This window comes from Oncorhynchus kisutch, linkage group LG15 (assembly GCF_002021735.2).
Source record: "Oncorhynchus kisutch isolate 150728-3 linkage group LG15, Okis_V2, whole genome shotgun sequence".
NCBI lineage: Eukaryota > Metazoa > Chordata > Actinopteri > Salmoniformes > Salmonidae > Oncorhynchus > Oncorhynchus kisutch.
This window is the reverse complement of record NC_034188.2, coordinates 85,127,454-85,151,771: the sequence shown is the minus strand read 5'-3', so window position 1 is coordinate 85,151,771 and position 24,318 is coordinate 85,127,454. Positions and strand designations below refer to the sequence as shown.

At 42.7% G+C, this 24,318-nt stretch overlaps 1 protein-coding gene across 3 annotated transcripts in view; it reads right to left on the bottom strand.

Moving 5' to 3' along the window:
- slc33a1 (solute carrier family 33 member 1) overlaps positions 1-23,568 on the bottom strand; it is a 34,768-nt gene extending 11,200 nt beyond the window's left edge. The window contains exons 1-8 of one of the 3 annotated variants that reach the window (XM_031791217.1): positions 23,450-23,559; positions 23,258-23,285; positions 20,318-20,760; positions 20,052-20,211; positions 19,781-19,976; positions 18,954-19,156; positions 17,746-17,930; positions 17,527-17,644 (exon numbers count right to left, since the gene is read on the bottom strand). In XM_031791217.1, the coding sequence (XP_031647077.1) occupies positions 17,527-17,644; positions 17,746-17,930; positions 18,954-19,156; positions 19,781-19,976; positions 20,052-20,211; positions 20,318-20,718 (1,263 nt within the window). In that variant the 5' untranslated portion in view covers positions 20,719-20,760; positions 23,258-23,285; positions 23,450-23,559. Of the gene's footprint in view, positions 1-17,526; positions 17,645-17,745; positions 17,931-18,953; positions 19,157-19,780; positions 19,977-20,051; positions 20,212-20,317; positions 20,761-23,257; positions 23,286-23,449 lie in introns of all 3 variants that reach the window. The other 2 variants (XM_031791218.1, XM_031791219.1) reach the window with 2 other exon arrangements.
- Between the last annotated feature and the right edge of the window lie 750 nt (positions 23,569-24,318).

Sequence of the window (24,318 nt, the reverse complement as noted above, 5' to 3'; positions counted from 1 at the left end):
TAGTAGAGAGACAGATAGATAGTGTGAACAGTGTGTAGCTGAAACAGGACTATAGTGTAGTAGAGAGACAGATAGATAGTGTGAACAGTGTGTAGCTGAACAGGACTATAGTGTAGTAGAGAGACAGATAGATAGTGTGAACAGTGGGTAGCTGAACAGGACTATAGTGTAGTAGAGAGGACAGATAGATAGTGTGAAACAGTGTGTAGCTGAACAGGACTATAGTGGTAGTAGAGAGACAGATAGGATAGTTTTAACAGTGTGTAGCTGAACAGACTATAGTGTAGTAGAGACAGATAGATAGTGTGAACAGTGTGTAGCTGAACAGGACTATAGTGTAGTAGAGAGACAGATAGATAGTGTGAACAGTGTGTAGCTGAACAGGACTATAGTGTAGTAGAGAGACAGATAGATAGTGTGAACATGTGTGTAGCTGACAGGACTATAGTGTAGTAGAGAGACAGATAGATAGTGTGAACAGTGTTACCTGATGCAGAGTGTAGCTGAACAGGACTATAGTGTAGTAGAGAGACAGATAGATAGTGTGAACAGAGTGTAGCTGAACAGGGACTATAGTGTAGTAGTAGAGACAGATAGATAGTGTGAACAGTGTGTAGCTGAACAGGACTATAGTGTAGTAGAGAGACAGATAGATAGTGTGAACAGTGTGTAGCTGAACAGGACTATAGTGTCGTAGTAGAGACAGATAGATAGTTGGAACAGTGTGTAGCTGAACAGGACTATAGTGTAGTAGAGACAGATAGATAGTGTGAACAGTGTGTAGCTGAACAGGACTATAGTGTAGTAGTAGGACAGATAGATAGTGTGAACAGTGTGTAGCTGAACAGGACTATAGTGTAGTAGAGAGACAGATAGATAGTGTGAACAGTGTGTAGCTGAACAGGACTATAGTTGTAGTAGTAGAGACAGATAGATAGTGTGAACAGTGTGTAGCTGAACAGGACTATAGTGTAGTAGAGACAGATAGATAGTGTGAACAGTGTGTAGCCTGAACAGGACTATAGTGTAGTAGAGACAGATAGATAGTGTGAACAGTGTGTAGCTGAACAGGACTATAGTGTAGTAGTAGAGACAGATAGATAGTGTGAACAGTGCATAGCTGAACAGGACTATAGTGTAGTTAGAGACAGAAGATAGTGTGAACAGTGTGGTAGCTGAACAGGACTATAGTGTAGTAGAGACAGATAGATAGTGTGAACAGTGTGTAGCTGAACAGGACTATAGTGTAGTAGTAGAGACAGATAGATAGTGTGAACAGTGCATAGCTGAACAGGACTATAGTGTAGTAGAGAGACAGATAGATAGTGTGAACAGTGTGTAGCTGAACAGGACTATAGTGTAGTAGAGACAGATAGATAGTGTGAACAGTGTGTAGCTGAACAGGACTATAGTGTAGTAGAGACAGATAGATAGTGTGAACAGTGTGTAGCTGAACAGGACTATAGTGTAGTAGAGACAGATAGATAGTGTGGAACAGTGTGTAGCTGAACAGGACTATAGTGTAGTAGAGAGACAGATAGATAGTGTGAACAGTGTGTAGCTGAACAGGACTATAGTGTAGTAGAGACAGATAGATAGTGTGAACAGTGTGTAGCTGAACAGGACTATAGTGTAGTAGTAGAGACAGATAGATAGTGTGAACAGTGTTACCTGTGCAGTGTGTAGCTGAACAGGACTATAGTGTAGTAGTAGAGACAGATAGATAGTGTGAACAGTGTGTAGCTGAACAGGACTATAGTGTAGTAGAGACAGATAGATAGTGTGAACAGTGTGTAGCTGAACAGGACTATAGTGTAGTAGAGAGACAGATAGATAGTGTGAACAGTGTGTAGCTGAACAGGACTATAGTGTAGTAGAGACAGATAGATAGTGTGAACAGTGTGGTAGCTGAACAGGACTATAGTGTAGTAGAGAGACAGATAGATAGTTGTGAACAGTTTACCTGATGCAGTGTGTAGCTGAACAGGACTATAGTGTAGTAGTAGAGACAGATAGATAGTGTGAACAGTGTTGTAGCTGAACAGGACTATAGTGTAGTAGAGAGACAGATAGATAGCTGTGAACAGTTGTGTAGCTGAACAGGACTATAGTGTAGTAGAGAGACAGATAGATAGTGTGAACAGTGTGTAGCTGAACAGGACTATAGTGTAGTAGAGACAGATAGATAGTGTGAACAGTGTGTAGCTGAAACAGGACTATAGTGTAGTTAGAGACAGATAGATAGTGTGAACAGTGTGTAGCTGAACAGGACTTAGTGTAGTAGAGACAGATAGATAGTGTGAACAGTGTGTAGCTGAACAGGACTATAGTGTAGTAGAGACAGATAGATAGTGTGAACAGTGTGTAGCTGAACAGGACTATAGTGTAGTAGTAGAGACAGATAGATAGTGTGAACAGTGTGTAGCTGAACAGGACTATAGTGTAGTAGAGAGACAGATAGATAGTGTGAACAGTGTGTAGCTGAACAGGACTATAGTGTAGTAGAGAGACAGATAGATAGTGTGAACAGTGTGTAGCTGAACAGGACTATAGTGTAGTAGAGAGACAGATAGATAGTGTGAACAGTGTGTAGCTGAACAGGACTATAGTGTAGTAGAGAGACAGATAGATAGTGTGAACAGTGTGTAGCTGAACAGGACTATAGTGTAGTAGAGACAGATAGATAGTGTGAACAGTGTGTAGCTGAACAGGACTATAGTGTAGTAGAGAGACAGATAGATAGTGTGAACAGTGTGTAGCTGAACAGGACTATAGTGTAGTAGAGACAGATAGATAGTGTGAACAGAGTGTAGCTGAACAGGACTATAGTGTAGTAGAGACAGATAGATAGTGTGAACAGTGTGTAGCTGAACAGGACTATAGTGTAGTAGTAGAGACAGATAGATAGTGTGAACAGTGCATAGCTGAACAGGACTATAGTGTAGTAGAGAGACAGATAGATAGTGTGAACAGTGTGTAGCTGAACAGGACTATAGTGTAGTAGAGACAGATAGATAGTGTGAACAGTGTGTAGCTGAACAGGACTATAGTGTAGTAGTAGAGACAGATAGATAGTGTGAACAGTGTGTAGCTGAACAGGACTATAGTGTAGTAGAGACAGATAGATAGTGTGAACAGTGTGTAGCTGAACAGGACTATAGTGTAGTAGAGACAGATAGATAGTGTGAACAGTGTGTAGCTGAACAGGACTATAGTGTAGTAGAGACAGATAGATAGTGTGAACAGTGTGTAGCTGAACAGGACTATAGTGTAGTAGTAGAGACAGATAGATAGTGTGAACAGTGTGTAGCTGAACAGGACTATAGTGTAGTAGAGAGACAGATAGATAGTGTGAACAGTGTGTAGCTGAACAGGACTATAGTGTAGTAGAGAGACAGATAGATAGTGTGAACAGTGTGTAGCTGAACAGGGACTATAGTGTAGTAGAGACAGATAGATAGTGTGAACAGTGTGTAGCTGAACAGGACTATAGTGTAGTAGAGACAGATAGATAGTGTGAACAGTGTGTAGCTGAACAGGACTATAGTGTAGTAGTAGAGACAGATAGATAGTGTGAACAGTGTGTAGCTGAACAGGACTATAGTGTAGTAGAGAGACAGATAGATAGTGTGAACAGTGTGTAGCTGAACAGGACTATAGTGTAGTAGAGAGACAGATAGATAGTGTGAACAGTGTGTAGCTGAACAGGACTATAGTGTAGTAGAGAGACAGATAGATAGTGTGAACAGTGTTACCTGATGCAGTGTGTAGCTGAACAGGACTATAGTGTAGTAGTAGAGACAGATAGATAGTGTGAACAGTGTGTAGCTGAACAGGACTATAGTGTAGTAGAGAGACAGATAGATAGTGTGAACAGTGTGTAGCTGAACAGGACTATAGTGTAGTAGAGAGACAGATAGATAGTGTGAACAGTGTGTAGCTGAACAGGACTATAGTGTAGTAGAGACAGATAGATAGTGTGAACAGTGTGTAGCTGAACAGGACTATAGTGTAGTAGAGACAGATAGATAGTGTGAACAGTGTGTAGCTGAACAGGACTATAGTGTAGTAGAGACAGATAGATAGTGTGAACAGTGTGTAGCTGAACAGGACTATAGTGTAGTAGAGACAGATAGATAGTGTGAACAGTGTGTAGCTGAACAGGACTATAGTGTAGTAGTAGAGACAGATAGATAGTGTGAACAGTGTGTAGCTGAACAGGACTATAGTGTAGTAGAGAGACAGATAGATAGTGTGAACAGTGTGTAGCTGAACAGGACTATAGTGTAGTAGAGAGACAGATAGATAGTGTGAACAGTGTGTAGCTGAACAGGACTATAGTGTAGTAGAGACAGATAGATAGTGTGAACAGTGTGTAGCTGAACAGGACTATAGTGTAGTAGAGAGACAGATAGATAGTGTGAACAGTGTGTAGCTGAACAGGACTATAGTGTAGTAGAGACAGATAGATAGTGTGAACAGAGTGTAGCTGAACAGGACTATAGTGTAGTAGAGACAGATAGATAGTGTGAACAGTGTGTAGCTGAACAGGACTATAGTGTAGTAGTAGAGACAGATAGATAGTGTGAACAGTGCATAGCTGAACAGGACTATAGTGTAGTAGAGAGACAGATAGATAGTGTGAACAGTGTGTAGCTGAACAGGACTATAGTGTAGTAGAGACAGATAGATAGTGTGAACAGTGTGTAGCTGAACAGGACTATAGTGTAGTAGTAGAGACAGATAGATAGTGTGAACAGTGTGTAGCTGAACAGGACTATAGTGTAGTAGAGACAGATAGATAGTGTGAACAGTGTGTAGCTGAACAGGACTATAGTGTAGTAGAGACAGATAGATAGTGTGAACAGTGTGTAGCTGAACAGGACTATAGTGTAGTAGAGACAGATAGATAGTGTGAACAGTGTGTAGCTGAACAGGACTATAGTGTAGTAGTAGAGACAGATAGATAGTGTGAACAGTGTGTAGCTGAACAGGACTATAGTGTAGTAGAGAGACAGATAGATAGTGTGAACAGTGTGTAGCTGAACAGGACTATAGTGTAGTAGAGACAGATAGATAGTGTGAACAGTGTGTAGCTGAACAGGACTATAGTGTAGTAGAGACAGATAGATAGTGTGAACAGTGTGTAGCTGAACAGGACTATAGTGTAGTAGAGACAGATAGATAGTGTGAACAGTGTGTAGCTGAACAGGACTATAGTGTAGTAGAGACAGATAGATAGTGTGAACAGTGTGTAGCTGAACAGGACTATAGTGTAGTAGTAGAGACAGATAGATAGTGTGAACAGTGTGTAGCTGAACAGGACTATAGTGTAGTAGAGAGACAGATAGATAGTGTGAACAGTGTGTAGCTGAACAGGACTATAGTGTAGTAGAGAGACAGATAGATAGTGTGAACAGTGTGTAGCTGAACAGGACTATAGTGTAGTAGAGAGACAGATAGATAGTGTGAACAGTGTGTAGCTGAACAGGACTATAGTGTAGTAGAGAGACAGATAGATAGTGTGAACAGTGTGTAGCTGAACAGGACTATAGTGTAGTAGAGAGACAGATAGATAGTGTGAACAGTGTGTAGCTGAACAGGACTATAGTGTAGTAGAGAGACAGATAGATAGTGTGAACAGTGTGTAGCTGAACAGGACTATAGTGTAGTAGAGACAGATAGATAGTGTGAACAGTGTTACCTGATGCAGTGTGTAGCTGAACAGGACTATAGTGTAGTAGAGACAGATAGATAGTGTGAACAGTGTGTAGCTGAACAGGACTATAGTGTAGTAGAGAGACAGATAGATAGTGTGAACAGTGTGTAGCTGAACAGGACTATAGTGTAGTAGAGACAGATAGATAGTGTGAACAGTGTGTAGCTGAACAGGACTATAGTGTAGTAGAGAGACAGATAGATAGTGTGAACAGAGTGTAGCTGAACAGGACTATAGTGTAGTAGTAGAGACAGATAGATAGTGTGAACAGTGTGTAGCTGAACAGGACTATAGTGTAGTAGAGAGACAGATAGATAGTGTGAACAGTGTGTAGCTGAACAGGACTATAGTGTAGTAGTAGAGACAGATAGATAGTGTGAACAGTGTGTAGCTGAACAGGACTATAGTGTAGTAGAGACAGATAGATAGTGTGAACAGTGTGTAGCTGAACAGGACTATAGTGTAGTAGAGACAGATAGATAGTGTGAACAGTGTGTAGCTGAACAGGACTATAGTGTAGTAGAGAGACAGATAGATAGTGTGAACAGTGTGTAGCTGAACAGGACTATAGTGTAGTAGAGACAGATAGATAGTGTGAACAGTGTGTAGCTGAACAGGACTATAGTGTAGTAGAGAGACAGATAGATAGTGTGAACAGTGTGTAGCTGAACAGGACTATAGTGTAGTAGAGACAGATAGATAGTGTGAACAGAGTGTAGCTGAACAGGACTATAGTGTAGTAGAGACAGATAGATAGTGTGAACAGTGTGTAGCTGAACAGGACTATAGTGTAGTAGTAGAGACAGATAGATAGTGTGAACAGTACATAGCTGAACAGGACTATAGTGTAGTAGAGAGACAGATAGATAGTGTGAACAGTGTGTAGCTGAACAGGACTATAGTGTAGTAGAGACAGATAGATAGTGTGAACAGTGTGTAGCTGAACAGGACTATAGTGTAGTAGTAGAGACAGATAGATAGTGTGAACAGTGTGTAGCTGAACAGGACTATAGTGTAGTAGAGACAGATAGATAGTGTGAACAGTGTGTAGCTGAACAGGACTATAGTGTAGTAGAGAGACAGATAGATAGTGTGAACAGTGTGTAGCTGAACAGGACTATAGTGTAGTAGAGAGACAGATAGATAGTGTGAACAGTGTGTAGCTGAACAGGACTATAGTGTAGTAGAGAGACAGATAGATAGTGTGAACAGTGTGTAGCTGAACAGGACTATAGTGTAGTAGAGAGACAGATAGATAGTGTGAACAGTGTGTAGCTGAACAGGACTATAGTGTAGTAGAGAGACAGATAGATAGTGTGAACAGTGTGTAGCTGAACAGGACTATAGTGTAGTAGAGAGACAGATAGATAGTGTGAACAGTGTGTAGCTGAACAGGACTATAGTGTAGTAGAGAGACAGATAGATAGTGTGAACAGTGTGTAGCTGAACAGGACTATAGTGTAGTAGAGAGACAGATAGATAGTGTGAACAGTGTGTAGCTGAACAGGACTATAGTGTAGTAGAGAGACAGATAGATAGTGTGAACAGTGTGTAGCTGAACAGGACTATAGTGTAGTAGAGACAGATAGATAGTGTGAACAGTGTGTAGCTGAACAGGACTATAGTGTAGTAGAGAGACAGATAGATAGTGTGAACAGTGTGTAGCTGAACAGGACTATAGTGTAGTAGAGAGACAGATAGATAGTGTGAACAGTGTGTAGCTGAACAGGACTATAGTGTAGTAGAGAGACAGATAGATAGTGTGAACAGTGTTACCTGATGCAGAGTGTAGCTGAACAGGACTATAGTGTAGTAGAGAGACAGATAGATAGTGTGAACAGTGTGTAGCTGAACAGGACTATAGTGTAGTAGAGAGACAGATAGATAGTGTGAACAGTGTGTAGCTGAACAGGACTATAGTGTAGTAGTAGAGACAGATAGATAGTGTGAACAGTGTGTAGCTGAACAGGACTATAGTGTAGTAGAGACAGATAGATAGTGTGAACAGTGTGTAGCTGAACAGGACTATAGTGTAGTAGTAGAGACAGATAGATAGTGTGAACAGTGCATAGCTGAACAGGACTATAGTGTAGTAGAGACAGATAGATAGTGTGAACAGTGTGTAGCTGAACAGGACTATAGTGTAGTAGAGACAGATAGATAGTGTGAACAGTGTGTAGCTGAACAGGACTATAGTGTAGTAGTAGAGACAGATAGATAGTGTGAACAGTGCATAGCTGAACAGGACTATAGTGTAGTAGAGACAGATAGATAGTGTGAACAGTGTGTAGCTGAACAGGACTATAGTGTAGTAGAGACAGATAGATAGTGTGAACAGTGTGTAGCTGAACAGGACTATAGTGTAGTAGTAGAGACAGATAGATAGTGTGAACAGTGCATAGCTGAACAGGACTATAGTGTAGTAGAGAGACAGATAGATAGTGTGAACAGTGTGTAGCTGAACAGGACTATAGTGTAGTAGAGACAGATAGATAGTGTGAACAGTGTGTAGCTGAACAGGACTATAGTGTAGTAGAGACAGATAGATAGTGTGAACAGTGTGTAGCTGAACAGGACTATAGTGTAGTAGAGAGACAGATAGATAGTGTGAACAGTGTGTAGCTGAACAGGACTATAGTGTAGTAGTAGAGACAGATAGATAGTGTGAACAGTGTGTAGCTGAACAGGACTATAGTGTAGTAGAGAGACAGATAGATAGTGTGAACAGTGTGTAGCTGAACAGGACTATAGTGTAGTAGAGACAGATAGATAGTGTGAACAGTGTGTAGCTGAACAGGACTATAGTGTAGTAGAGAGACAGATAGATAGTGTGAACAGTGTGTAGCTGAACAGGACTATAGTGTAGTAGAGAGACAGATAGATAGTGTGAACAGTGTGTAGCTGAACAGGACTATAGTGTAGTAGTAGAGACAGATAGATAGTGTGAACAGTGTGTAGCTGAACAGGACTATAGTGTAGTAGAGACAGATAGATAGTGTGAACAGTGTGTAGCTGAACAGGACTATAGTGTAGTAGAGAGACAGATAGATAGTGTGAACAGTGTGTAGCTGAACAGGACTATAGTGTAGTAGAGACAGATAGATAGTGTGAACAGTGTGTAGCTGAACAGGACTATAGTGTAGTAGTAGAGACAGATAGATAGTGTGAACAGTGTTACCTGATGCAGTGTGTAGCTGAACAGGACTATAGTGTAGTAGTAGAGACAGATAGATAGTGTGAACAGTGTGTAGCTGAACAGGACTATAGTGTAGTAGAGACAGATAGATAGTGTGAACAGTGTGTAGCTGAACAGGACTATAGTGTAGTAGAGAGACAGATAGATAGTGTGAACAGTGTGTAGCTGAACAGGACTATAGTGTAGTAGAGACAGATAGATAGTGTGAACAGTGTGTAGCTGAACAGGACTATAGTGTAGTAGAGAGACAGATAGATAGTGTGAACAGTGTTACCTGATGCAGTGTGTAGCTGAACAGGACTATAGTGTAGTAGTAGAGACAGATAGATAGTGTGAACAGTGTGTAGCTGAACAGGACTATAGTGTAGTAGAGAGACAGATAGATAGTGTGAACAGTGTGTAGCTGAACAGGACTATAGTGTAGTAGAGAGACAGATAGATAGTGTGAACAGTGTGTAGCTGAACAGGACTATAGTGTAGTAGAGACAGATAGATAGTGTGAACAGTGTGTAGCTGAACAGGACTATAGTGTAGTAGAGAGACAGATAGATAGTGTGAACAGTGTGTAGCTGAACAGGACTATAGTGTAGTAGAGAGACAGATAGATAGTGTGAACAGTGTGTAGCTGAACAGGACTATAGTGTAGTAGAGAGACAGATAGATAGTGTGAACAGTGTGTAGCTGAACAGGACTATAGTGTAGTAGAGAGACAGATAGATAGTGTGAACAGTGTGTAGCTGAACAGGACTATAGTGTAGTAGTAGAGACAGATAGATAGTGTGAACAGTGTGTAGCTGAACAGGACTATAGTGTAGTAGAGAGACAGATAGATAGTGTGAACAGTGTGTAGCTGAACAGGACTATAGTGTAGTAGAGACAGATAGATAGTGTGAACAGTGTGTAGCTGAACAGGACTATAGTGTAGTAGAGAGACAGATAGATAGTGTGAACAGTGTGTAGCTGAACAGGACTATAGTGTAGTAGAGAGACAGATAGATAGTGTGAACAGTGTGTAGCTGAACAGGACTATAGTGTAGTAGTAGAGACAGATAGATAGTGTGAACAGTGTGTAGCTGAACAGGACTATAGTGTAGTAGAGACAGATAGATAGTGTGAACAGTGTGTAGCTGAACAGGACTATAGTGTAGTAGAGAGACAGATAGATAGTGTGAACAGTGTGTAGCTGAACAGGACTATAGTGTAGTAGAGACAGATAGATAGTGTGAACAGTGTGTAGCTGAACAGGACTATAGTGTAGTAGTAGAGACAGATAGATAGTGTGAACAGTGTTACCTGATGCAGTGTGTAGCTGAACAGGACTATAGTGTAGTAGTAGAGACAGATAGATAGTGTGAACAGTGTGTAGCTGAACAGGACTATAGTGTAGTAGAGAGACAGATAGATAGTGTGAACAGTGTGTAGCTGAACAGGACTATAGTGTAGTAGAGACAGATAGATAGTGTGAACAGTGTGTAGCTGAACAGGACTATAGTGTAGTAGAGAGACAGATAGATAGTGTGAACAGTGTTACCTGATGCAGTGTGTAGCTGAACAGGACTATAGTGTAGTAGTAGAGACAGATAGATAGTGTGAACAGTGTGTAGCTGAACAGGACTATAGTGTAGTAGAGAGACAGATAGATAGTGTGAACAGTGTGTAGCTGAACAGGACTATAGTGTAGTAGAGAGACAGATAGATAGTGTGAACAGTGTGTAGCTGAACAGGACTATAGTGTAGTAGAGAGACAGATAGATAGTGTGAACAGTGTGTAGCTGAACAGGACTATAGTGTAGTAGAGACAGATAGATAGTGTGAACAGTGTGTAGCTGAACAGGACTATAGTGTAGTAGAGAGACAGATAGATAGTGTGAACAGTGTGTAGCTGAACAGGACTATAGTGTAGTAGTAGAGACAGATAGATAGTGTGAACAGTGTGTAGCTGAACAGGACTATAGTGTAGTAGAGAGACAGATAGATAGTGTGAACAGTGTGTAGCTGAACAGGACTATAGTGTAGTAGTAGAGACAGATAGATAGTGTGAACAGTGTGTAGCTGAACAGGACTATAGTGTAGTAGAGACAGATAGATAGTGTGAACAGTGTGTAGCTGAACAGGACTATAGTGTAGTAGAGAGACAGATAGATAGTGTGAACAGTGTGTAGCTGAACAGGACTATAGTGTAGTAGAGAGACAGATAGATAGTGTGAACAGTGTGTAGCTGAACAGGACTATAGTGTAGTAGAGACAGATAGATAGTGTGAACAGTGTGTAGCTGAACAGGACTATAGTGTAGTAGAGAGACAGATAGATAGTGTGAACAGTGTGTAGCTGAACAGGACTATAGTGTAGTAGTAGAGACAGATAGATAGTGTGAACAGTGTGTAGCTGAACAGGACTATAGTGTAGTAGAGAGACAGATAGATAGTGTGAACAGTGTGTAGCTGAACAGGACTATAGTGTAGTAGAGAGACAGATAGATAGTGTGAACAGTGTGTAGCTGAACAGGACTATAGTGTAGTAGTAGAGACAGATAGATAGTGTGAACAGTGTGTAGCTGAACAGGACTATAGTGTAGTAGAGACAGATAGATAGTGTGAACAGTGTGTAGCTGAACAGGACTATAGTGTAGTAGAGAGACAGATAGATAGTGTGAACAGTGTGTAGCTGAACAGGACTATAGTGTAGTAGAGAGACAGATAGATAGTGTGAACAGTGTGTAGCTGAACAGGACTATAGTGTAGTAGAGAGACAGATAGATAGTGTGAACAGTGTGTAGCTGAACAGGACTATAGTGTAGTAGAGAGACAGATAGATAGTGTGAACAGTGTGTAGCTGAACAGGACTATAGTGTAGTAGAGAGACAGATAGATAGTGTGAACAGTGTGTAGCTGAACAGGACTATAGTGTAGTAGAGAGACAGATAGATAGTGTGAACAGTGCGTAGCTGAACAGGACTATAGTGTAGTAGAGAGACAGATAGATAGTGTGAACAGTGCGTAGCTGAACAGGACTATAGTGTAGTAGTAGAGACAGATAGATAGTGTGATGCAGTGTGTAGCTGAACAGGACTATAGTGTAGTAGAGAGACAGATAGATAGTGTGAACAGTGTTACCTGATGCAGTGTGTAGCTGAACAGGACTATAGTGTAGTAGAGAGACAGATAGATAGTGTGAACAGTGTGTAGCTGAACAGGACTATAGTGTAGTAGTAGAGACAGATAGATAGTGTGAACAGTGTGTAGCTGAACAGGACTATAGTGTAGTAGAGAGACAGATAGATAGTGTGAACAGTGTGTAGCTGAACAGGACTATAGTGTAGTAGTAGAGACAGATAGATAGTGTGAACAGTGTGTAGCTGAACAGGACTATAGTGTAGTAGAGAGACAGATAGATAGTGTGAACAGTGTGTAGCTGAACAGGACTATAGTGTAGTAGTAGTAGAGACAGATAGATAGTGTGAACAGTGTGTAGCTGAACAGGACTATAGTGTAGTAGTAGAGACAGATAGATAGTGTGAACAGTGTGTAGCTGAACAGGACTATAGTGTAGTAGAGAGACAGACAGATAGTGTGAACAGTGTGTAGCTGAACAGGACTATAGTGTAGTAGAGAGACAGACAGATAGTGTGAACAGTGTGTAGCTGAACAGGACTATAGTGTAGTAGAGACAGATAGATAGTGTGAACAGTGTGTAGCTGAACAGGACTATAGTGTAGTAGAGAGACAGACAGATAGTGTGAACAGTGTGTAGCTGAACAGGACTATAGTGTAGTAGAGACAGATAGATAGTGTGAACAGTGTGTAGCTGAACAGGACTATAGTGTAGTAGAGACAGATAGATAGTGTGAACAGTGTGTAGCTGAACAGGACTATAGTGTAGTAGAGAGACAGACAGATAGTGTGAACAGTGTGTAGCTGAACAGGACTATAGTGTAGTAGAGACAGATAGATAGTGTGAACAGTGTGTAGCTGAACAGGACTATAGTGTAGTAGAGACAGATAGATAGTGTGAACAGTGTGTAGCTGAACAGGACTATAGTGTAGTAGTAGAGACAGATAGATAGTGTGAACAGTGTGTAGCTGAACAGGACTATAGTGTAGTAGTAGAGACAGATAGATAGTGTGAACAGTGTGTAGCTGAACAGGACTATAGTGTAGTAGTAGAGACAGATAGATAGTGTGAACAGTGTGTAGCTGAACAGGACTATAGTGTAGTAGAGACAGATAGATAGTGTGAACAGTGTGTAGCTGAACAGGACTATAGTGTAGTAGAGACAGATAGATAGTGTGAACAGTGTGTAGCTGAACAGGACTATAGTGTAGTAGTAGAGACAGATAGATAGTGTGAACAGTGTGTAGCTGAACAGGACTATAGTGTAGTAGAGAGACAGATAGATAGTGTGAACAGTGTGTAGCTGAACAGGACTATAGTGTAGTAGAGAGACAGATAGATAGTGTGAACAGTGTGTAGCTGAACAGGACTATAGTGTAGTAGTAGAGACAGATAGATAGTGTGAACAGTGTGTAGCTGAACAGGACTATAGTGTAGTAGAGACAGATAGATAGTGTGAACAGTGTGTAGCTGAACAGGACTATAGTGTAGTAGAGACAGATAGATAGTGTGAACAGTGTGTAGCTGAACAGGACTATAGTGTAGTAGAGACAGATAGATAGTGTGAACAGTGTGTAGCTGAACAGGACTATAGTGTAGTAGTAGAGACAGATAGATAGTGTGAACAGTGTGTAGCTGAACAGGACTATAGTGTAGTAGTAGAGACAGATAGATAGTGTGAACAGTGTGTAGCTGAACAGGACTATAGTGTAGTAGTAGAGACAGATAGATAGTGTGAACAGTGTGTAGCTGAACAGGACTATAGTGTAGTAGAGACAGATAGATAGTGTGAACAGTGTGTAGCTGAACAGGACTATAGTGTAGTAGAGACAGATAGATAGTGTGAACAGTGTGTAGCTGAACAGGACTATAGTGTAGTAGTAGAGACAGATAGATAGTGTGAACAGTGTGTAGCTGAACAGGACTATAGTGTAGTAGAGAGACAGATAGTGTGAACAGTGTGTAGCTGAACAGGACTATAGTGTAGTAGAGAGACAGATAGATAGTGTGAACAGTGTGTAGCTGAACAGGACTATAGTGTAGTAGTAGAGACAGATAGATAGTGTGAACAGTGTGTAGCTGAACAGGACTATAGTGTAGTAGAGACAGATAGATAGTGTGAACAGTGTGTAGCTGAACAGGACTATAGTGTAGTAGAGACAGATAGATAGTGTGAACAGTGTGTAGCTGAACAGGACTATAGTGTAGTAGTAGAGACAGATAGATAGTGTGAACAGTGTGTAGCTGAACAGGACTATAGTGTAGTAGAGAGACAGATAGATAGTGTGAACAGTGTGTAGCTGAACAGGACTATAGTGTAGTAGAGAGACAGATAGATAGTGTGAACAGTGTGTAGCTGAACAGGACTATAGTGTAGTAGTAGAGACAGATAGATAGTGTGAACAGTGTGTAGCTGAACAGGACTATAGTGTAGTAGAGAGACAGATAGATAGTGTGAACAGTGTGTAGCTGAACAGGACTATAGTGTAGTAGAGAGACAGATAGATAGTGTGAACAGTGTGTAGCTGAACAGGACTATAGTGTAGTAGAGAGACAGATAGATAGTGTGAACAGTGTGTAGCTGAACAGGACTATAGTGTAGTAGAGAGACAGATAGATAGTGTGAACAGTGTGTAGCTGAACAGGACTATAGTGTAGTAGAGAGACAGATAGATAGTGTGAACAGTGTGTAGCTGAACAGGACTATAGTGTAGTAGAGAGACAGATAGATAGTGTGAACAGTGTGTAGCTGAACAGGACTATAGTGTAGTAGAGAGACAGATAGATAGTGTGAACAGTGTGTAGCTGAACAGGACTATAGTGTAGTAGAGAGACAGATAGATAGTGTGAACAGTGTGTAGCTGAACAGGACTATAGTGTAGTAGAGAGACAGATAGATAGTGTGAACAGTGTGTAGCTGAACAGGACTATAGTGTAGTAGAGAGACAGATAGATAGTGTGAACAGTGTGTAGCTGAACAGGACTATAGTGTAGTAGAGAGACAGATAGATAGTGTGAACAGTGTGTAGCTGAACAGGACTATAGTGTAGTAGAGAGACAGATAGATAGTGTGAACAGTGTGTAGCTGAACAGGACTATAGTGTAGTAGAGAGACAGATAGATAGTGTGAACAGTGTGTAGCTGAACAGGACTATAGTGTAGTAGAGAGACAGATAGATAGTGTGAACAGTGTGTAGCTGAACAGGACTATAGTGTAGTAGAGAGACAGATAGATAGTGTGAACAGTGTGTAGCTGAACAGGACTATAGTGTAGTAGAGAGACAGATAGATAGTGTGAACAGTGTGTAGCTGAACAGGACTATAGTGTAGTAGTAGAGACAGATAGATAGTGTGAACAGTGTGTAGCTGAACAGGACTATAGTGTAGTAGAGAGACAACAGAGATGGATAGATAGTGTGAACAGTGTTACCTGATGCAGTGTGTAGCTGAACAGGACTATAGTGTAGTAGAGAGACAGATAGATAGTGTGAACAGTGTGTAGCTGAACAGGACTATAGTGTAGTAGAGAGACAGATAGATAGTGTGAACAGTGTGTAGCTGAACAGGACTATAGTGTAGTAGTAGAGACAGATAGATAGTGTGAACAGTGTGTAGCTGAACAGGACTATAGTGTAGTAGAGAGACAACAGAGATGGATAGATAGTGTGAACAGTGTTACCTGATGCAGTGTGTAGCTGAACAGGACTATAGTGTAGTAGAGAGACAGATAGATAGTGTGAACAGTGTGTAGCTGAACAGGACTATAGTGTAGTAGAGAGACAGATAGATAGTGTGAACAGTGTTACCTGATGCAGTGCGTAGCTGAACAGGACTATAGTGTAGTAGTAGAGACAGATAGATAGTGTGAACAGTGTGTAGCTGAACAGGACTATAGTGTAGTAGAGAGACAGATAGATAGTGTGAACAGTGTTACCTGATGCAGTGTGTAGCTGAACAGGACTATAGTGTAGTAGAGAGACAGATAGATAGTGTGAACAGTGTGTAGCTGAACAGGACTATAGTGTAGTAGTAGAGACAGATAGATAGTGTGAACAGTGTGTAGCTGAACAGGACTATAGTGTAGTAGAGAGACAGATAGATAGTGTGAACAGTGTGTAGCTGAACAGGACTATAGTGTAGTAGTAGAGACAGATAGATAGTGTGAACAGTGTGTAGCTGAACAGGACTATAGTGTAGTAGTAGAGACAGATAGATAGTGTGAACAGTGTTACCTGATGCAGTGCGTAGCTGAACAGGACTATAGTGTAGTAGTAGAGACAGATAGATAGTGTGAACAGTGTGTAGCTGAACAGGACTATAGTGTAGTAGAGAGACAGATAGATAGTGTGAACAGTGTTACCTGATGCAGTGTGTAGCTGAACAGGACTATAGTGTAGTAGAGAGACAGATAGATAGTGTGAAAAGTGTGTAGCTGAACAGGACTATAGTGTAGTAGTAGAGACAGATAGATAGTGTGAACAGTGTGTAGCTGAACAGGACTATAGTGTAGTAGAGAGACAGATAGATAGTGTGAACAGTGTGTAGCTGAACAGGACTATAGTGTAGTAGTAGAGACAGATAGATAGTGTGAACAGTGTGTAGCTGAACAGGACTATAGTGTAGTAGAGAGACAGATAGATAGTGTGAACAGTGTGTAGCTGAACAGGACTATAGTGTAGTAGAGACAGATAGATAGTGTGAACAGTGTGTAGCTGAACAGGACTATAGTGTAGTAGAGAGACAGATAGATAGTGTGAACAGTGTGTAGCTGAACAGGACTATAGTGTAGTAGAGAGACAGATAGATAGTGTGAACAGTGTGTAGCTGAACAGGACTAGTGTAGTAGAGACAGATAGATAGTGTGAACAGTGTGTAGCTGAACAGGACTATAGTGTAGTAGAGAGACAGATAGATAGTGTGAACAGTGTGTAGCTGAACAGGACTATAGTGTAGTAGAGAGACAGATAGATAGTGTGAACAGTGTGTAGCTGAACAGGACTATAGTGTAGTAGAGAGACAGATAGATAGTGTGAACAGTGTGTAGCTGAACAGGACTATAGTGTAGTAGAGACAGATAGATAGTGTGAACAGTGTTACCTGATGCAGTGCGTAGCTGAACAGGACTATAGTGTAGTAGTAGAGACAGATAGATAGTGTGAACAGTGTTACCTGATGCAGTGCGTAGCTGAACAGGACTATAGTGTAGTAGTAGAGACAGATAGATCGTGTGAACAGTGTGTAGCTGAACAGGACTATAGTGTAGTAGAGAGACAACAGAGATGGATAGATAGTGTGAACAGTGTTACCTGATGCAGTGCGTAGCTGAACAGGACTATAGTGTAGTAGTAGAGACAGATAGATAGTGTGAACAGTGTGTAGCTGAACAGGACTATAGTGTAGTAGTAGAGACAGATAGATAGTGTGAACAGTGTGTAGCTGAACAGGACTATAGTGTAGTAGAGAGACAACAGAGATGGATAGATAGTGTGAACAGTGTTACCTGATGCAGTGCGTAGCTGAACAGGACTATAGTGTAGTAGTAGAGAGGGAATCCCCCTTCCTGCTTTAAACTGGGAGTCCACCACACCAACACAGCATACCCCAGACCTATCAACAACCTATACAGGAAAACACAAATGTACAGGAAGTGTGTGTGTGTGTGTGTGTGTGTGATGTGTATGTGATGTGTGTGTGTGTGAGAGAGAGAGATTGTGTATACCTGAAGGGAAAGGCCTTGTAGAAGACGTCTAGTGGTCGTGGTCCCGCGGTGTATTTACTGATGATGAGAGGTAGTAGTACCTGCAGTGGAACCATGGGGACTGCCAGTAATGCCAGCTGCTCTTTAGGAACACCTGCCTCTACCAGCTTCAGACCGGTCACTGCGTCTGCTGCAGAGAAACCCATCTGGAGACAGACAGAGACAGACTGCTGAGTCCCACAGGTACCTTTACAGTGACTGGGTTAGATACTGCAGGTCAATTAGGCTTGTTGTCCAGGCAGGTTGTTTACAGTGTAGGCACCTCAGAAACAAGAGACAGGCTAAACAGGCTGACCACATTCTGGCCTGCTTAACCTGACTTATAGACATGTCAGGTAAGTTACAGGTGCAGTAAGCTGTACTGGGTGATAAGTATAGACATGTCAGGTAAGGTGCAGTAAGCTGTACTGGGTGACATGTCAGGTAAGGTGCAGTAAGCTGTACTGGGTGACATGTCAGGTAAGGTGCAGTAAGCTGTACTGGGTGACATGTCAGGTAAGGTGCAGTAAGCTGTACTGGGTGACATGTCAGGTAAGGTGCAGTAAGCTGTACTGGGTGACATGTCAGGTAAGGTGCAGTAAGCTGTACTGGGTGACATGTCAGGTAAGGTGCAGTAAGCTGTACTGGGTGACATGTCAGGTAAGGTGCAGTAAGCTGTACTGGGTGACATGTCAGGTAAGGTGCAGTAAGCTGTACTGGGTGACATGTCAGGTAAGGTGCAGTAAGCTGTACTGGGTGACATGTCAGGTAAGGTGCAGTAAGCTGTACTGGGTGACATGTCAGGTAAGGTGCAGTAAGCTGTACTGGGTGACATGTCAGGTAAGGTGCAGTAAGCTGTACTGGGTGACATGTCAGGTAAGGTGCAGTAAGCTGTACTGGGTGACATGTCAGGTAAGGTGCAGTAAGCTGTACTGGGTGACATGTCAGGTAAGGTGCAGTAAGCTGTACTGGGTGACATGTCAGGTAAGGTGCAGTAAGCTGTACTGGGTGACATGTCAGGTAAGGTGCAGTAAGCTGTACTGGGTGACATGTCAGGTAAGGTGCAGTAAGCTGTACTGGGTGACATGTCAGGTAAGGTGCAGTAAGCTGTACTGGGTGACATGTCAGGTAAGGTGCAGTAAGCTGTACTGGGTGACATGTCAGGTAAGGTGCAGCTGTATCGTAGGTACCTTAGCAGTGAGCAGCAGGCTACAGAAGGTGAACACGGCAGGCATCTTGATGATGGAGAGCAGCAGTTTGTATGTTTCCATGACGCTCTGCGTCTCCTCCCGGACCTTCTTCCTCCCGTGCTGTCCCCTGGCGTTCTCCTTCTTCATAATGGCCACCAGCGTAGTCGACACCAGGAACACCACGCCCCAGAAAAACAGGAAGTCTGCGCCAAGGGAGCCAATCACAGACAACGACAATGTTACAGAGTGGTTACAACAGCAAAGCAATGCAGTGATGGCCAAGATTTATTCACCCATCTTCTATAGCATGTTACTGTCTGTTGACTGGCAAAACCATATGGAAAATCAGCAGACAAAAGTTCACTCCAAAACCAGAGTTTATTTTCTCTCACTTCAGCTCAAAAATCACCAATATCTGTGCATAGATCAAATTTCCCCAGATAATGAAAAGTTGCTTGGCCTCAAAATTGCCAGTGTATCGATGTTCTAAAATGCAAGGAAATGCACATGCCTGCTACGCGTTAGACGTAACTATGCTTATCAAGAGATTACAAGGAAACAAAAAAAGTCCTACAATTCTGATACCATTTGTCTTTAGTACCTATTGTTTACTCAGGGCAAGATGATCGAATGGAAAACCTGGCCAACGGATATTCCCTCTTCAGCAAGAAGGGTTCATACAGCTCTGCATGTTTGTAATTGTATTTAATACCAGTCGACCGTAGCAAGATTTAACTAAATCTCTGGATTAAGGTTCTTCCTCCTGCTGCACAGATGACATTGATCTCAGCCTTCTCATCTTTGTCTCCCCCTCCCTCATTCTGTACCTGACAGTGTCACGATGCCAGTCTCTTTAGGCTCTGCTCTCAGGTATTTGTTGCAGAAGTCAGCTGACTCCAGAGCCAGGAAGAGCACGTTGCCTAGGAAGTAGCCAGCAGTCTGTCCCACAGAGTTACAGGTGGAGGCGTAGCCCACGTTCTCCCTAGACAGCATGGTCAGAGCCCAGCCATCCACTGCTATGTCCTGGGATCAGGGAGTATAACAGAGTTATGTGTCACAATAACTTGGAGTGTGTGAGTGTGAGTGTGTGTGAGTTACCTGGGTGGCTGCCAGAAAGGCCAGCATGAAGAACACCGCCGTCAGGGTTATCACATCAGGGCCCTGCCCCTCATCACTTTTCAGCAGCGTATCCACGGTAACCGACAGGTACAGCATGAAGAGACCCAGCAGGTACTGGGTGGGCACCAGCCACGACTTCCTGAGAAGGAGAGATGAGGCTTTGACACATTTGATTGCAGCAGTCAACCCATCAGACACAATATAAAACAAAGTAAACATTTCAGTCTTATAAATCGGTGTCTTACCGGCGTCCAAACCAGGTCAGGTAGAGCGCGTCAACCAGAGGGGCCCACAGCAGCTTGAGACTGAAGGGCCAGAAGACAAAGCTGAAGAAGGCCTGGTCCTTGTAGCTGACGTTCTTACTCTGCAGGATGAGAGGGATGCTCCCGGCCAGGCCCAGAGGGATACCCTGGAGGACATAAAGGAAGAGCAGCAGAGATACGTTCCCCAGCTCCCCTCTGATCCCAGGCTGCACACTGGGTTGTCCGTTGTTCTCCGTGTCGGATCCTCGAAGCAACGCTTCCCCCTCCTCCTCCAGGTCAGGGGTGGTGTTGCGAACCCTATTCCCGTCACTCATGTCCCCCTGGGGGACAGCGGGCTTCCTCTGTCGCCCGTTCTTATGTGTGACTGAGTCAGAGAGCTCCATTGTGGAGCCGCGGGCATCAAACCAGCTGTGCCCTCTGGAAACCTGGAGAGGAAGGATGCAGGCAGGGGTTAGTCATTTTCTATTAGGAAAAATATCTGCTTTGGTCTATCCCTCAGTTTGTGTTTTTAGATGGGTTACCTCTTGGCCAAGGGTACTCAACTCTTACTCTACGAGGTCAGGAACCTGCTGGCTTTCTGCTCAACCTGATAATTAATTGCTCACATTTGGTGTCCCAGGTCTAAATCAGTCACCGATTAGAGGGGAACCTGCTGTCCCAGGTCTAAATCAGTCCCTGATTAGAGGGGAACCTGGCGTCCCAGGTCTAAATCAGTCCCTGATTAGAGGGGAACCTGGCGTCCCAGGTCTAAATCAGTCCCTGATTAGAGGGGAACCTGGCGTCCCAGGTCTAAATCAGTCCCTGATTAGAGGGGAACCTGGCGTCCCAGGTCTAAATCAGTCCCTGATTAGAGGGGAACCTGGCGTCCCAGGTCTAAATCAGTCCCTGATTAGAGGGGAACCTGGCGTCCCAGGTCTAAATCAGTCCCTGATTAGAGGGGAACCTGGCGTCCCAGGTCTAAATCAGTCCCTGATTAGAGGGGAACCTGGCGTCCCAGGTCTAAATCAGTCCCTGATTAGAGGGGAACCTGGCGTCCCAGGTCTAAATCAGTCCCTGATTAGAGGGGAACCTGGCGTCCCAGGTCTAAATCAGTCCCTGATTAGAGGGGAACCTGGCGTCCCAGGTCTAAATCAGTCCCTGATTAGAGGGGAACCTGGCGTCCCAGGTGTAAATCAGTCCCTGATTAGAGGGGAACCTGGCGTCCCAGGTGTAAATCAGTCCCTGATTAGAGGGGAACCTGGCGTCCCAGGTGTAAATCAGTCCCTGATTAGAGGGGAACCTGGCGTCCCAGGTCTAAATCAGTCCCTGATTAGAGGGGAACCTGGCGTTCCAGGTCTAAATCAGTCCCTGATTAGAGGGGAACCTGGTGTCCCAGGTGTAAATCAGTCCCTGATTAGAGGGGAACCTGGTGTCCCAGGTGTAAATCAGTCCCTGATTAGAGGGGAACCTGGTGTCCCAGGTGTAAATCAGTCCCTGATTAGAGGGGAACCTGGTGTCCCAGGTGTAAATCAGTCCCTGATTAGAGGGGAACCTGGTGTCCCAGGTGTAAATCAGTCCCTGATTAGAGGGGAACCTGGTGTCCCAGGTGTAAATCAGTCCCTGATTAGAGGGGAACCTGGCGTCCCAGGTCTAAATCAGTCCCTGATTAGAGGGGAACCTGGTGTCCCAGGTGTAAATCAGTCCCTGATTAGAGGGGAACCTGGTGTCCCAGGTGTAAATCAGTCCCTGATTAGAGGGGAACCTGGTGTCCCAGGTGTAAATCAGTCCCTGATTAGAGGGGAACCTGGTGTCCCAGGTGTAAATCAGTCCCTGATTAGAGGGGAACAATTCAAATATGCAGTGGCACTGCCTTTAAGGTCCCGAGTTGAGTTTGAGGGCTCTAGGTCTCAATATTCATTGCCAACACTTGTCTGAGGTTGGTTTCCTTTGTCAAAGCAATGTACAACTACAAACAAGTGAATTCCTTGTCTGGATGAGACCCTAATTAGCATCTCCAGCTAATACAGCAATGCTCAGCTTCTGCATAAACAAGGTTGCAAACTAGAAATCTTAATCCAGACTAATTGGAGAGAGAAGGTTGCGAGTTAGAAGTCTTAATCCATGGGAGAGAGAAGGTTGCGAGGTAGAAGTCTTAATCCATGGGAGAGAGAAGGTTGCTAGTTAGAAGCCTTAATCCAGACCAATTGGAGAGAGAAGGTTGCTAGCTAGAAGTCTTAATCCAGACCAATTGGAGAGAGAAGGTTGCTAGCTAGAAGTCTTAATCCAGACCAATTGGAGAGAGAAGGTTGCTAGCTAGAAGTCTTAATCCATGGGAGAGAGAAGGTTGCTAGCTAGACGTCTTAATCCAGACCAATTGGAGAGAGAAGGTTGCTAGCTAGAAGTCTTAATCCATGGGAGAGAGAAGGTTGCTAGCTAGAAGTCTTAATCCATGGGAGAGAGAAGGTTGCTAGCTAGAAGTCTTAATCCATGGGAGAGAGAAGGTTGCTAGCTAGAAGTCTTAATCCATGGGAGAGAGAAGGTTGCTAGCTAGAAGTCTTAATCCAGACCAATTGGAGAGAGAAGGTTGCTAGCTAGACGTCTTAATCCAGACCAATTGGAGAGAGAGAAGGTTGCTAGCTAGAAATCTTAATCCATGGGAGAGAGAAGGCATACATGTTGAATAATCATCGTTCTCCCGCTGACGAAGCCCAAGCAGGCTCATGTGGGTGGGAACCAAAACAACGTAGCGCCATGACACATTGAAAATATTTCCTAGAGTTTCTATTATAGCTAATACACACAACAAAAAGGCCATGTGAATTCAATAAATATTGGTTAAAATGGTAATTGAAGATCAAACATTAGACAATGAATGAGAGATAACAAGATAGTTAGCAAGCTAAGCATGTTATCATAACGTTGTAAAAAAATATTTGACGTTACCTTGTGTTGTCATGCGACCTTGTGTTGACTGTTGTCATGCGACACCACATGCCAAACCATACAATGAATGATTAATGAATGAATGTGTCGACTATCGTTCAAAAAATGGATTGTAGTTTATTCGACTGCGAACGTTGCCTTGAACTATGTATGAATTGCATTTAATACGGTCAAAAACCCAGACATAGCTACCTATTTGGCCTTCACCTGGTTACATCGGTAGATCGTTTTTTCAGAGGGCGAGGAAGTGTAGCTACGTGTGTAACGTCGACATGTGTCCGTGTGCTTCAGCTGACGTGTCAAAATGATGTTAATACAAGTTCCGCTTAGATCTGCGTACACATTCTTATGCCTTTCGTGTGGTTCAGTATTCCCTTTTGTCGCTCAGCTCAATAATGAGCCAAACGCTGTTAGGGGAATAACCTATGTGTAAATGTAATAATCTGCTACTGTATATTTTTGTTTTATCTGTGATCGTTTTGTTTGTCTTGTGTAGTCTCTTAATCATTGTACCTAAACTGTATGTGTAAACATGTATACGCAGGGCCCAGCTGTAAAAGAGACCCTGGTCCCAGTCTGTGTTCCTTGTTGAAATAAAGGTAGAATAACGTTTAAAGGCGAATTGATAATGGAAGCCAGAACAGCCAAATACTCCCATCTAAACATGAATAGATTATATTTTGTGTTATGGTTCAGGAAACATATATCCCTGTACTTTCATATCACATCAAAATCATTTCACAAATGCAAAATACACACTTACTGTGCACTGTTTTAACCGGTTTTAGTGAAAAGAGTTTGTGGCGTCTGACTTCCGTTTACACACAAGTGTTATGAGACGCAGGTAGTCCCCAAAAATGCTCCCCAAAAATGCTAAACTCCCGTTGTTTTAATGATGAGAGGTTAGCATGTCTTGGTGATATGATATTGGTGCATCTGTAACTTTCTCACTCATCATTATTCAGAATTAATTCAGGACTATCCATAATCATGGTAGCTGTGTTTAGAAACATATTATATTCTTATTTAAAATAAGTCACTACAAAATTACACAATACATT